Below are 15,874 nucleotides of genomic sequence, written 5' to 3'. Positions count from 1 at the left end.
GGATTTAGGCTTAGGAATAGGGACCTTTAGGTTTAAGTTGTAGTAGGAAAGTTTAAGGTTAGGAAGTGATCGGGGACTTTAGGTTTAGGAAATGGGAAAGACATTTTAGCTTTAGGAGTGGGAGGGGAATTTAAGGGTTAGGGAGCAATTGTGGAGTTTAGATTTAGAGAACAGAAAGGGAATTTTAGGTTTAGGGAGTGGGGAAAGTTTAGGATAAAGGCGGGGAAGTGGATTTTTAGGGTTAAGGAGAGATCAGAGACTTTAGATTTAGGGAGTGGGGTTTTAGGGCTAGGGAGTATGTGTGTGTTTATGTCTCTGTCTGTGTGTGTGAGTGAGTGAATGCGTGCATGAAAGCAGAATGCATGTGTGTATAAGAGGAAAAAACAGTGAGATTGATTGAGCCATTATTTTACACTTTTGCTGTTTAACGAGTGCAAAATAAAAATAAACTAAATGGAAAAAAGAGAGTGTGTGTGTGTGTGTGTGTGTGTGTGTGTGTGTGTGTGTGTGTGTGTGTGTGTGTGTGTGTGTGTGTGTTTGTGTGTGTGTATGTATGTATGTATGCATGTGTGTGTGTGTGTGTGCGTGTGTGTGTTTCTGTCTGCATGTGAGTGAATGTATGCATGAAAGCAGAACAGTGTGTGTGTGTGTGTGTGTGTGTGTGTGTGTGTGTGTGTGTGTGTGTGTGTATGTATGTATGTATGCGTGTGTGTGTGTGTGTGTGCGCACGTGTGTGTGTGTGTGTGTGTGTGTGTGTGTGTGTGTGTGTGTGTGTGTGTATGCGTGTGTGTGTTTCTGTCTGCATGTGAGTGAATGTATGCATGAAAGCAGAACAGTGTGTGTGTGTGTGTGTGTGTGTGTGTGTGTGTGTGTGTGTGTGTGTGTGTGTGTGTGTGTGTGTGTGTGTGTGTGTGTGTGTGTAAGAGTGAGAGAGTGAAGAGTGAGAGGGATCTCTCGCAGCAGCAGCAGCAGCTAAGAGGTATGTGTACCTCTTGACCATACCTCTCAACCTCTCGCACAATAAATCTGAACAGAGCCACAAATAATAGGGATAGATTTTAAATATTGCTGTTGTAAACTTAGAATGTTGCTAGATTTAGAATAATGTTTCCATTAGGTTTGCATCTCGACCATACCTCTGAACTTCGCACACAATAAATCTGAACAGAGGCACAAATTATAGGCACAGATTTTAAAATTGCTCTTATAAACTTAGAAAGTTGCTAGAATAAGCATTGAAAACCCTGCTTCCATTTCCAACATCCTATCTTTGTAAAGCGGGGTTTTCTGCAATGACAGCAACCAAAATGAAATCACAGAGTAGACTGGACATAAGGAACACACTTCGGGTGTCATTGTCTCCCATCACCCCTAGATGGGACCATCTCATTGCAGGGAAACAAGCTCAGGGCTCCCACTGATTGTGCATTACGGTGAGTTGTATTTACTATGCACTTTATTATGCTTTATTTTTATGCTCACTTGATGGTCGGTCCGTAAAAAATTGTTTTACATGAAACTAGTCCTTGTTGCAAAAAAGGTTGGAGACAGCTGGTATAGATGGACAATCTTCTGAGTCAAAAGTTGCAGTACATGTGGATATACTGTGTGACTGTCATATAAACCTTGTTGACAGAATTCTTCAGTGTCAGTTTTGCTTTCAGTGGACATGCAATAAATTACTTCATGAGTAATGTTTATTTTGTAAACATCTGAGTCACTAGATGCATACATGTTCTTTTATTGCATTTCTCAGCAAAGCAACAAAACATTTTTATAGTAAACATAAACCTTGTTTCACAGTCTTGCAAGTGCCTTGCATACCAGTTTTATTTGTTAACCTGTTAAACCCACTGGACACGTTCCTTTTCATCAGTGACCCAGGAGCACTATCTGGTTAAGTGATGTCCACAGTCAAACAGTAGGCAAATGTAGGGGGCAGGATAAGAACCAGACCCCGTACCCTGAAATTCAGGAAGCAATTTGTTAAAATTGTAGAGCCTTAATCCTCAATGCTGACTGCCAGTAAAATATTCTCTCTTTAAAATAAATCACAAATACTGTGGCACATATGTCTTAGTTAAAGCAGAAAAAAATCACTTGCTACATAATCTTCAGTTATTACTTTATATAATGTTACCCTTCACACAGCATATCATACTGTATGTACATCTGTGTGAGTGTGTGGGGGGGGGGGCACAAATCATGTTAAGAGATCTTTCAAGTTTGAAATTCATATGCTGTGTTATTCTCTGAAAAAATAAGCTAGCATCAAATACCATAAAATATATTTATTGTTGTTTTTTTTTTTTCCTTAAATTCAGAATTAATAACCCACATTCGTATGAATGTAAATACAAATTTTCTGTTGGTACTTTCTAAGTGAATCTTTCTTCAACACTTCATATAATCATTTTTACATTTTGCTTTGGAAAACTTTTTTTCAATCAGTGCAGAAGTCATTCATTTGTCACAAATACTTATTAATTAGAATCTGTTACCCACTGGCAAGCAGCCAGCATTGTATGTAGTATAGCATCTGGAGTGCATTACATAATTATTCATCTTTTAACCTTTTCGGACAGCTACTGAGAAACAAGTGTGGAAACATGCTTATTCTGAAAATAAGAAAATGACTAGAACCCCATATTTCCATGCACCTTTTGAAAACCTGTGAAAAATAAAAGGTGGTGCTATTCATTAGCTAGGTAAGCATTCTCTCTTTTATTTAGTTATTTATTTATTTATTTATTTATTTATTTATTTATTGGGTAAGGAATAAGAAAAAGAAGGAAAACAAAACAATAGTAGTCATTCTTAGTATCTAATTTCTGTCCCTCTTTGGCCTAATTAAGGTGAACATTGGGAATTTACTTTTTTTACCTTGTTTATGTTGATGACTCAGATAGTTATTTCCCACTGACAACAGTATTATCTGTTAGTTTAGAGTGACATTATTATCATTAGTTACTTCCCCGTGGCAACAGTCACACTGATTATTTTCTGATGGCAGTATTGAGTAGTCTGTTACTTCCCTGTTGTTTTCATCACTTATAAGCCTTTCCCACTGGCAGCACAGGCACTGTGTGGTACATTTCAGTGGCAGAGGCATTAGTGACAGCTGTTATTTTTAAGTGGCACCACTGGTACTGATAGTACCTAGTAGTAGCTTTACCTGTTTTAGTTATCTCCTCGTGTTGGTGCTAGATGTTATTTCTTAGTAGCAGACTTGGTAGTAGTTATTATTTCTTCTTGCTAACTGATATTAGAAGAAAAATGTTTCAGTGGTAGCTGGTGCTATTAATTTTTTGCTGCAGGGTTGTTAATAAGTACAATTTCATAAGGGCACTGATGGCACAGGTTGTTATTTCACAGTAGTAATACTGTTAGTAGTAATTACACAGTTGCAGTAGAAGTAGTAATTATTACTCTTCAGTGGTATTGATGCTAGTAAATAATGTTTCTCCAAGGAGACATTAATGTTAATTGTTTCCTTTTGAGAACCTTGTTAGCAATTGCTTCTGTCCATAAACAACAGTTGAAATAACTATTATTTTCCATAGGCAGCTCTGGCATTAACAGAGATTTAGACGGAGTGTTTTTAATATTAACTAATAGTGTCTGCAAAAATAACCTCATTGTCAGTATATTCTGGCTAAACAGAATGTTTTCTCATTTGCCTATGTTGTAAGAAAGCAGTGGTTTGAGAGGCAAGGCCAGCAAAAGAAATCTTCATTGTTTGAATATCAACATTTAGGGCTATCTGGCAGATACCCAAATGGAAACAAAATATAATACTTTGCATGTTTTTTCTATGTTTTTATTAAATGTATTTATCATGGTTTAAAAGGAGTTTTTGGACAAGCAGGTGCAATGAGTAACTTTTAGCATAGAGAGAATGTTGACAGTAGTTGGACTAGATAAAACATGTAAATAAACTATTTTTATATTTTTGGACTAGATGAAGTACATATTTAAAAAGCTGGCAGCGCTAGCAGCATCAGACAAACATATTGATTTCATCTACTGCCTTACAAACTGCAAATATTTATATAAAATGAAAGCTACAAATATAAAAATGTTCTATAACAAAAGTCTCCTGCATTTTTCAAAACGTGTGTTTCCTGTAAGGTGTTCTTGCCTGCCTGTGTTCAGAAAGACAGTGTCTTTTATATTTCCCCTCCAGCCATATGTGGCAAAGCACCTCAGACCGCCATGGACTTTCATTGTTAGTGGGGCCATACAGGCTCTGGACTGTTAATGAGCTGCATCCTGTAGTCAAGAGTAGAGGGTCTGAGTCCTTCCAATTTTATTTACCTACTGATTGACTAAGCAAGTCACTTAACCAGATAGCACTTACAGGTTTTCCCTGAAAATTGATACTTTGTCTAGTGGGATTACCCAGTTAACAAATAGACAAAATAAAAATAAAATAAAATAATCAGGATTATGGTTTATGAGGAATTGGCAGCAAACAAAACTGTATGTATTCTAATGTAATCTTCATACAATTAAAGCCTTGCATCTCTTTTTTTAAACAAGAAACACCTTTATTAAATTATCATGTATGACATAGACAATAAAACATTTATATAAATGAAAACAAACCATATTGACATAATTTTAGTTGATAACTTTATACATCACTTATAATCTATCCAGTCATTGTCAGTCAAACATTACATAGCTCATTCAAATCCTACCTTCTTTTAAACACCATTCCTCCTCTGCATGTACTGTTCTCACAATTTCCATTTTTTCTATGTAATCTGTTCCCACACTTTTCTAAAGATCCCAATTCTAGTTTATTTATCTTTGTTACTATATTAACTACTTCTATTAAAGTTGGTTTAGACTTTGAGTTACATTTTCTAGTTACTGCTTTTTTGGTAGTCACCATAATTAGACCCAGCGAGACTTTACAATGTCTAAGCAATTCCTATTCTGTGTAATTGCGCAAATAAATCATTCCCTTAATTGTATCAATTTGTTCATGCAGTATTTCTGACAGAGTAGTTTGCAGGGAATCTTTTAAGTCAGCCAACTCATTACACTCCTAGAAAATATGTTCCCAGTTACATCTTTCTTCCCCATCACACCTCCAACATCTGCTATCTACCTGAGGAAAAATTCTTTGGAGTCTACTTGGGTATAAAAATACCTATGTAAACATTTCCAGGCAAAGATCCTAAATCTTCTAGACTTTGTTGCATATTTGGGAGACATACATATATCCTTCCATTATTGATTTATGAATTGCTTATTCAGTGTCTCTTCCCAATCCTTTCTAACCTCCTCTGATTGATTCTTATAGCTATCATGCAACGTTTTGTATGCTCTACTAATATCCATTTTTTAACACAGCTTCCATTTTACATTCTTCTAAAAACTCTACCAGTGATGTTTGCCTTGCAGCACTTTTGATTGTGTTTCCTATTCTCAGTACACTAAGACAGGGCTAGCAAGTCAGTTTTGCAAAAGGCAAGTCACTAGATGTTCAGCCTCCACTCTTTTTTCTGTCTAACCTCTTCTGTCCAGAGTTGGTTTTCAAATTAATGTCATTTGTCTGTTGTATGTTAAGACTTATGGTACTTATGATGTCAGGACAGTTACCTTGGTAAGGAGTTTGATATCACCAACGCAAATTTATTTATTTGACATTTGTTGACTAGGATAATCCGACTGAGCAATTGTCCTTTTTCAGCAGAGGATTCAAATGAATTCAGAAGCCTGATATCCCTATAAATGTTCTTTACAGGAATACAGAGAAAGATTTGCTGAAAGCACTCCCTGCAGCAATGGACTTTGAATTCCCCCCCCCCACTATTGTGCAACCATGTGTGTGTGTGTGTGTGTGTGTGTGTGTGCGTGCGTGCGTGCGCGCGTGCGTGTGTGCGTGTGTGCGTGTGTAGCCTTCAGCTCAGGGCTCCATACTTCCTATTTGGACATTTTTATTGACTATTACTTTTCTCTTTTTTGATTGGTGATTTCTAGTTTATCTCGTGTGTATGTAATATTTTTGATGTATGACTCTGAAATGTATTTATCTCATTGCTGTGCGTCATTATTTGTTTTCTGAAGAAGCTCTGCATATAATAAAGAACAAATGCACTCAAAACAATCTGTTCTGCCTCAGACTTTTCTCTGTATTTTTTGGAAGTTTTTTTTATTTTTATTTCTCTTCTTAAGTTGCAATTGACTTCAGTTTTAGTAGTTGTACTATAAGCCATACCATGCAGTTAATTCTGTTAAGTCAGGGAATTTTACTGGATGTATGGCTAATCATCTACTTCCAGTCCATAAAGATATCAAGCATCTGTTGTAAAATTACCTTCAAATCAGGAATCTTTTGTGAAAAAATATATTGATTTCTACCACCACTTGAGAAATATTTCAGTATTCAGCACATTTTGGTGTTAGTACAGGTCTTTTCTTTTCATTTGTTGGAGGTTAACTAGTCTAGTTTGTAAATAAAATGCATGGAGACTATTTTAAGGCTTATTTAATCATTTAATAAAGCACAATACCTTTTTTTGATACCGTTCTGCAGGTTCACTCGAGACTGGTTTGTGGAGAGCATTCCTGTGACTAAGGTGGATTTTACGACAGTCTTACCACGTTTCATTTCTTTGTACATTTTCTCCTTTCTTAACCCTAAAGACCTGTGCGCTGCTGCTCAAGTGAACTGGCACTGGAGGTTTCTTTCTGAACAGGTCAGTTACTCACCTGATCCTTTACTTAAAAGGCTCCAAAGGCCGTACGAATCTGACATTGACAGTAATAATGGGCATGTAATAGTCATCTAAGTCAAAGAACTGAAACGTGCTTTCTAGCATAGTGCTTAGTAATATCTAACACAATGGAAAAGCAGTTTAGTCTTTTACTTGTGAATTTCATTAATCCTTTTAAGCAAGATAAATCCCACTAAGCACAAACTTCCATTTTCAGTGCTACTCTGCAAACTTTTATGATCATAGCATCATAGGACAGTTAATAGGCTAACAGCCCTAGAACCTTTTTAAGCCTAGGCCGTCATAGCTCAATTTTCCCAATCATTAATGCCCAATGACTAGAATGACTTTGGTATATGTCTATGTCTTAGGGCATGAACAAGTTTTCATAAGTGACATAGGTGACAAGCTGGGTGTGAATTTATTTCCCATCCATCCATCCATCCATCCATCCATCCATCCATCCATCCATCCATCCATTCATATATTCATCTGCAAGCCCTTTTCCCATTTTTACACATGAGATCTATCTGCAGGGCACTTCAACAGTGACAATCATCTAGAGCCAGCTTTCCTACCACTGGGTGGCATTGGTCCAAATTACTTTTGAATGGGCTTAGGGGAGAGCTCTGCTTCACATGATGAATTACAAGTCTCTTCCAGAGAGGGGTAATCTCTGAGACAGTAGTCTTTAAGAGACCAAGTACAGGGACAGGACTTTGCAGTGGTACGCATGTGACATGTTGTTGACACCCTGTATTCTTTTAGTAAGGAACTTCTGTGGCTGCTTCAGTGGTTGAAAATGCCTGGTCAGGTGCATGCTGAAGGTTGCATTGTCTACATAAATGGCTTAGTGAGATTGACACGATGTGCATATAGAATTTATGCCATTAAAACCTATGTTGGCATGATGGAGGACTTTTGTAGCTTGTTATATTTTCCAGTAAGCTTTGCTTTCAAGAAATGTCAGGAGTAAAACTTGGCATATGGGACACAGAGAATTTGAGTCATGTATTTTTCTGCTCCTTCTTATAGATATTGTATACCATTCAGGGAAGAATACATTTGTAGTTATATGAGAATAATATGCATGCAACCTAATGAAATCTAATTTAATAAAGACTTCCTGGTGCTTTGGCCATAGACTTTAAGGGATTTAAACACAGAAATTAAAGGTAGACATTTAAATAAGAACAAAACCTAATAAATACACATTCAGTAATATCAATTGTATAATTTGAAACTTCCAAACATATTCCAAATTATGCCTATATGACTACACAGTGTTGCATTTCAAAATGTGCTATATCTGTTTTTATGCTATGATTTTTTTTTGTGTGTAACAAAAGAACACCAATTATTGTTATCAGAGGGATACATATCCCTGTGCTTCTCAGGTTATTTTGTTTTCTAGTATCAGACGTCGTCAATTAGCTGTATACAAAGAAACTGTATACATAGTCATTGCTGTAGGGCCTTTAGGCAACAACCTTAATTACCTCACAGGTCTTTCCAAAATCTTTTAACTAAGCTAAGAGCATCTTATAAGAAGATATTATGCTGAGCTACCAAATAAATCATTCTTTCTTTTCTTTATTAATATCTGCTCTTTCGTTCAGTATATGTTTTTCCAGACTTGTAGCCCATATAAAAAGTCCCATTCAGCAGTCTGCTAAATCCACAGCTTTTTCTGTAACAGCTTATGCTGTCAAATTTATTACTTCCACCAATTACAAATGTAATAATAAAATAACATAAAAAATTCACTGTAAGGCAAAATCATTTTATTATATGATATATCTTCTTCATGTAAGAAATGCCATGCAGCTCTGGGTATATGGGGATATATTTGATGAGATAAAAAAACATACACTAGCAGGGATTTCCTGAATAACTGTAATCACTCCATGTACACAGCTGAACTTTGTGGGTGGGACCACTAACTTACTACAAGATAATGAGAACATCAGGCAGCAGACCCCTCCCCCCCAAACCGTTAGATTATATTGATCTGAGTAGGAAATTCCTGCTTAAAAATGGAACAAATATTGTATGACTTGTCAGTAAAGAAAGTGATTGCTGGGAGTAAACTTTAGCTCTCCCAGAGTCCGTAGGTTAGAAAAAGTGATGATGGCCCTGGAAAGAAACACAAGCGCAAGAGCAAATAAAATGCTACAAAGAAGCAGAGCCAGACCAGTCTAACTATAGTCAAAACTTAGTACCTTTTGTCTTCATTAAAAAAGAAAAACATTGTGGTGGATTATTTACAAATCATGACATTTGTTCAATGGACCCAGAAATATAAGAAATTCTAGTATATAAAATCAGTACCACAGCTTGTGATACTGTTGCAGGGCTCAGTTTAAATTCTTACACAGTAGTAAGTATAAAGTATTTATTTATGTATGTATTTATGTATAGCTTCATAGGTTCATACATTGGTACTAGGGTATCGGCCCTAGGGCCTATACAAGCCTAGCCATAACAATTCCCTGGATATTTCTTCCCACAATATTTACTTCCCTGGACCCCTATCTAGCAGGGTGACTGACGTGATCCCCAGAGTAAAATTTCCTATCTCCCATCCAATCGTCAAGGTTGCTTTTGAAGAGGGCCAAGGAGGCGCTCTGCTTGACATGTATGGGCAGTCTATTCCAGAGTCTGGGGAGTCTCTGGGTCAAGAACCTATCCCTCCAGCATGTTTTGTTTATTGTGATGGCAAGGTTTAGATCCCTGGAGTGTGTGGCTCTGAGGGATTGGGATTTCTTTAAGTGGAGCATGTCCAACAGCTCAGGGTTTGATATGGCCTTGTATGTTAAGCAGAGATCGCCTTTGAGTAGACGATATGCCACAGAGTATAGCTGGAGTTTTTTAGATGGTCAGCATAGGGCATCTGCATTAGGCCTGTGATTCTTATAGTGAGGTATTTTTGCAGCCTTTCCAGCTGTTGCCGGTGTCTTGTGAGGTACATACCAAATGGGGCATTGTACTCTATAATGGGTCTAATGAAGGATGAGTACAGTGGGACAATTACCTCCTTTTTTCTGGATGAAAAGCCCTTAGTGATGAGCTGTGCCAAAAAGAAGGATTTCCTGACTGTTGTGGCGATGTGGTTATCGAAGGTGAGACCACTGTCCGCCTGTGTCCCTAAGTCTCTCATCACACTTTCGGTGTTTAGTGTATTGCCACCTATGTGGTAATTCATGGGTATGTGTTTTTTCCCAAAGGGGATAACTATACATTTCTTGGCATTGAGCTTGAGCCCATGGCTCTGGCACCAAGCATCTTTTTCTGTAAGGCCCTTTTGTAGAATATCCACATAATTTGGGGATTCAATAATGGCTCCCAGTTTGCAGTCATCTGTGAAATTTGTTAGCCAGAGTCCCTCAGTGTTGGCCTGTACTTCAGAGAAGTAGACGCCAAACAAGAGCAGTCCCAGTACTGAACCCTGAGCTACTCCACTTGTCATTTGTCTGGAGTTTGATTTGGAGTCGACTAGTTTTACAGTGTGGGTTCTGTCAGTAAGCCAGTTGGCAACCCATCGAGTGACGTAGGGATTTATGCCCAGCTTAGTAAGTTTATCTATGATTCTAGAGTGGGGGATGGTGTCAAAGGCCTTGGCGAGGTCCATATAGGCTGTGTGGACTGCCTTACCCTTGTCCACAGCTCTGGAGACTGATTCAGAGAAATCAATCAGGTTCAGGAGACAAGATCGGCCCTTCACAAGCCAAGCTGGGTGGGGTCCAGTGTTTGAAGGTTGCCAATGTCTTTGTTTATAAGTTCCATGATAATGTGTTCCATGCCCTTGCAGATCAGGCTCATCAGACTGATGGGACGGTAGTTCCCAGGATCCAAGGTGGATCCCCCCCTTGTGGAGTGGGATAACTGTAGCTGTGCTGCACTCAGTGGGCAGAAAGCCTGAGGCGAGGCTATGATTAAACATGACACTTAGGTGAGGTGCCAGTTCATTTTGTAGTTCATGTAGTACACAGCCTGAGATGTCATCTGGTCCCATGGATGCTGTATTCTTAGCTTTGGATGTATCAACTGATTTTACCTTGCTTACTAGGAAAGTCTGACTTGGTAAAATGCCTTTTTAACATGCATTCAGGGGAAAAAAGCTTCACATTATGTCCATTTGTATAAGCTGCATGAGTTAATAGTACAAATATAAATGTTAACAAAGAAGCATGTACATTTTAACTTGTATGTGCCATATTACATCTACCATGTGGATCATTCAGCATGTTTTAAGTGAATACACATTTATGTGAACATCCAGTATGAATTAACAGTACACACATCCATGCTTACATATATACATTCATTTTAAAATTAATGTAACATGTTACATATTACATAAAAATGTAAACACTTGATTTGGAGTACTAATTATTTTTTAATGAGGCCACATAAGTATACAGTTCTGATATGATGTACGCTCTCAACATTATCCAGGGGAAAAAAACTAAAACAGCAAAGAAGTAAACATCATTTTTATTGGTGACTCTTAAAAACAGAATGGCCTCTTGCTTAATGCTGGCTTTACGATAGGCTTATCATTAAGCATACATTGTGTATTAGCATTCAGTTTTTATTAGTGTCACCTAGCATCAGCTGAAAGTAATTCATATTTCTGTTAACACCTCAAAGGTTGTAATTTAGCTTCATGTCATCTTTATAATGCAAATATACATCCACAGTTCATAGATTCATATGCATGCACTAGGCAGATGACCACAAGGCACTTTTTAAGCCTAGCCATACATCCCAAATCTCTGACAAGTTCTGGTACCCTTGATAAGTATAAGCAAGGGTGTGGGAGATGAAACATTTACAAGCAGGGGCTTGGGAGTAACGATTTACAGGCTGCCTGTGTCCATTAGAGACATAGGTGCCAACCCAGGGATGAATTTCCTGTTCCCCATCCAGTTTTCCAAGTTAAACTTGAATTAGCTTAGGGAGGAACTCTGCTTCACATGGAGAGGGAGTCTGTTCCAAAGAATGGGTACTCCTATTTATATCATGGGCAAGGTTTAAGTCTTTAGAATGGGTAATTCTGGTGCAGTTTGTTTTGTGGCTATGCAGGAGGTCCATCAGAGTGGAGTCTGACAATGCCCTGTATGCCATAGATCTCCCCTCAAAAGCCTGTAGGAGACAGAATACAGGGATAGGGCCTTGAGTCAGTCTGCATAGGACATGTTACTTATGCCCTGTATTCTTTTAGTGAGAAATGTCTGTGGACATTCCAGTTGTTGGATGTGCCTGATTAGGTACATACCAAAGGGGGCATTGTATTCAATGATAGGTCTGATGAATGCTGAATACAGTGGAACAATGACTTCCCTGACCCTGATGCCATACCTTTGTTTATAAATTGCACATCATAAAATGATTTCCTCACCACTGTAGACAGGTGATGGTCAAAGGCTAAATTACTACCTATGTGTGTCCCTAAGTCCGTGACTACTGAGTCAACTAAGTGGTGAGTTGTCAATATGATAGTTACCAGGGCTGGATGACTTCCTGAAGGATACTATTATGCATTTATTGGCATTTCATTTTAGTCCATGGCTCTGACACCAGTTGTTTGTGTCAGTCTTTTCTGGAGAACATTTGTGTCAGTCTGGGATTCAATGATAGCTCCTCATTTGCAGTCATCTACAAATTTAGTCAGCCAGAGGCCATTGACATTGGCCTTGACTTCAGAGAAGTAAATGCCAAAAAGGAGCTGTCTCAGGACCGATCCCTGCGGGGCTCCACCTGTGACTGGCTTCTTTGCAGAGGTGGACTCCTCAATTCTAACTCCCTGGGCCCTGTCTGTGAGCTAGTTGGCTATCACTGGGTGGCATAAGGGTTTGTACCTAACCTCCTAAGTTTGTCAACAATGCCTGAGTGGGGTATTGTGTCAAATGCCTTGGCCAGGTCAAGGTAGGCAGTGTGAACATTTTTGCCCTCATCCTTTGCTTTGGTGACCTTCTCAAATATGTCAGCCAGGTTGAGTAGGCTTGACCTGCCCTTGACAAAACCAAATTGGGTTGGTCTAGTATCTAGGCATTTATTATATCTTTAGTGATCATTTCCATGATAATTTTTTCCATGGTTTTGCATATGAGACTAGTGAGACTTATGGGTCTCTAGTTTCCATGATCTGTAGATGGCCGACCTTTGTGCAGATGGATGACTGATGCTGTTCTCCATTCATGAGGCATGAATCCTCTTTGGAGGCTACAGTTAACTAGCAATTTCAGAGGCCCTGATAGGTCATGTTTAATGCTATTTAGAAGGCATCATTGGATATTGTCTGAGCCCATTGATGCAGTGCTCTTGGTCTTAGAGAGAGCATTAAGGACCTATTCCCTAGTGATAGCAGGGAGAGTTATATTTGACATATCAACTGGTGCTTTTTTCAAGGGTCTGAATACTAGATCCGTCTTGGAAGCTGCTACTTCATCTTCTATATACACTTTTACCAAGCATTACAAGTTGTAGGTCATTTCCCTGGCCAGGGCAGGATTTGCCAGGGCTATTCTTCATGGGTTTGTGAAGGGTTGTTATCTGCCTTCCTCCTCCCATACTTCAAAAGTCCTTGAAAAATGTATCCACCTGCAACTCATGCCCCACCTCCTAAATAACCATCTCCTCACCCCTACTCAACACGGTTTCCGTCCTGGCCACAGTACCATTACTGCTCTCCTCTCTTTCTTAGACATTGTCAGCCTTGCCCGTGACCCTGGAGATATTGTCTCCACTGTCCTTCTTGACCTTTCCAAAGTATTCGACACGGTATCCCACACACTCCTTCTTAACCACCTTTCTAACCTTAATCTCTCCCTCGATTCCCTTTCTTGGTTCAAAAGTTATCTCTCAGATAGATCCAAAGCTGTGAAATGGCAAACCTTCCTATCTACCCCTACCGGAGTTCCACAGTGTTCTATTCTCGGACCTATGCTCTTTAATGTCTTCATCAATGATTTTCACTCTGCAATTCCTCATTCTCAAATTGTGCAATATGCAGACGACTCCACTTTAATCTGCTCAGCCTCTAACCTTCCCAAGCTCCAGGCCAAAACCCAATTGGCCTTCACAACTACAGAGAATTGGATGCTGCAAAACCAACTCTCCCTTAATGCCAATAAATCCCATATCATTCTCTACTCCCCCCCCCTCAAAAGCACTCCCTCTTGATAAGCCATCCTTCAAGATCACCAGCCTCTCCCACTCCTCAATAGAAGTTGTTAGTTGTGCCAAATTACTTGGTGTTACCATTGATGAACACCTGAAATTTAATACTCATATTCAACTAAACATAAAAAACCCATCAGAAGCTTGGTATGCTTTACAGAAACGCTAACTTTCTATCATTAGCTACAAGACAAACACTCGCCTCTACCTTCCTTCTCCCTTCTCTATTGTATGGTGCTCCTCTTCTAACCAACCTCACAGCTTCTATCTCCTCAAAACTTGAAAGTTGCTACTACAAAATTGCCAAATTTGCTACTAACTCTACTCATTCTACACACCATTGCATCTCCCTCCATAGTCTTCAATGGCTAGAACTCCCTAATCATCTTGATTACCTCGAACTTACTACTGCACACAAACTAATTTTTAAACCCACCGCTTGCCCTGCACTATCTAATATCTTGCTTTTCTACACTCCTCTCAGGCCCCTAAGATCAGGCCACCAAAATCTTCTTTCAGTATATAAACCTAAATGACCCCCTGGCCACCTTCTACTTTCTTATACTATAGCAAAAAAATGGAACTTGCTTTCTCCCCTACTAAGAGTCACTACAAACCATGAACAATTCAAATCTCTTCTCCATTCTCACCTCTCCCAAAACTGGAAATGTAATTGTTTACTTCCTACCTAGATCCCATTACATCCCAGTTTCAATATTCCCCCTCCTGTCCCTCTTCTTCCAACACTTTCCTCAGCTCCCCACCCTCTACTTCTTTATCTCCTTTTCCGCCTGTTTAAACTCTATGTAAATTCCTTTTATATCCTCACCTCCCCACTGCCTATATGCCTATTCTTGCAAGTGTATCTTTTACCATTTCCATAAGATGTATCTTTCACCTCTAACATAAAGTGAATCTTTGTCTAACTGTTCTTTTTTATCCTCCTCCTGGCATCTCTTCTCCTTTAAATTCTTTGCACCTCGTTTTTCCTACACATCTCCTCTGATTTACTTCATGTGCATTTCATATCTATGTCTATATTTTTTTCTTCTATGCTAACAATACAATTGTATAAAAATGTTATTTTTACTTGTTTGTAAATTGTTAAGTGTGCAATGTTTTAGGAATACGGAGCTTTAAGTGTGCAATGTGTTTGTAATATGGAGCTTTTCTCCCTGGGCCTCCACTGAAAACGGGCTTTTGGGCCCAGTGGACTTCCCCGGTTATCAAACTGGAAATAAATAAATAAATAAGTAAATAAATACTTTTCAGTCACTTTTGTACTCTCTCTTAAGTACAAATGATATTACAACAGTGGTAAGGCAGTATATATCACAGCTGTGTAACTTCTTACCATAACAGTAGAAGTCCTACTTCTCACTGTTGCAGTATTTGGTGCCTCCCTCCTGACCACCTTTATTTTTCTGTTGCCTTTCTGATGGTTGAGGGGTTTCCTTCTAAAGTCCTTATCTTCTTTGGCTTCCCTTTCTGGATATTCATGTTATTGTCTTTTGGAGTTCTGGTTCAAATGGGGCACTTCAATTCTGAGGATTAGGCATCTGTATGTCACATATGCAATGCATGTGTTGCATGTAGGACATACATCTGACATGAGACACCAGGAAGGTGTAAAGTCTTTGGTGTGCTGGCCAGACATTAGGCTGTCCTCAGCAGGATATTCCTGGGATAAAGAAAACAGCAACAGTGAGACGCAGAATATCTACCATTGTGGTAAAACCTTACACGTCTGTGCTTTCTACAATACAGACTCTATTTCAAACAATGCTTTTGTTTAAAATTGAATAACTACTGCAAGGGCCTTTTTAAGCCTAGCCATGCATCCCAAATCTCTGACAAGGTTTAGTACCTTTGATAAGTGTAAGCAGGGGCTTGGAAGATGAAACATTTACAAGCAAGGGTCTGAGAAATGAACCATTTGCTGCCTGTGTCCATTATTG

At 38.7% G+C, this 15,874-nt stretch overlaps 1 protein-coding gene across 2 annotated transcripts in view; it reads left to right on the top strand.

The window, feature by feature from the left end:
- Nucleotides 1–15,874, top strand: part of ECT2L (epithelial cell transforming 2 like) — a 1,012,011-nt gene that overhangs the window by 243,666 nt on the left and 752,471 nt on the right. For both annotated transcript variants that reach the window (XM_044064710.1, XM_044064701.1), the window contains exon 4: nt 6,551–6,713. In XM_044064710.1, coding sequence (XP_043920645.1) covers nt 6,551–6,713 — 163 coding nt within the window. The remainder of the gene's footprint in view (nt 1–6,550; nt 6,714–15,874) is intronic.

This window comes from Protopterus annectens, chromosome 1.part0 (genome assembly GCF_019279795.1).
Source record: "Protopterus annectens isolate FY-2018-M chromosome 1.part0, PAN1.0, whole genome shotgun sequence".
Classification (NCBI taxonomy): domain Eukaryota; kingdom Metazoa; phylum Chordata; order Ceratodontiformes; family Protopteridae; genus Protopterus; species Protopterus annectens.
This window is presented reverse-complemented; position numbering and strand designations above follow the sequence as displayed.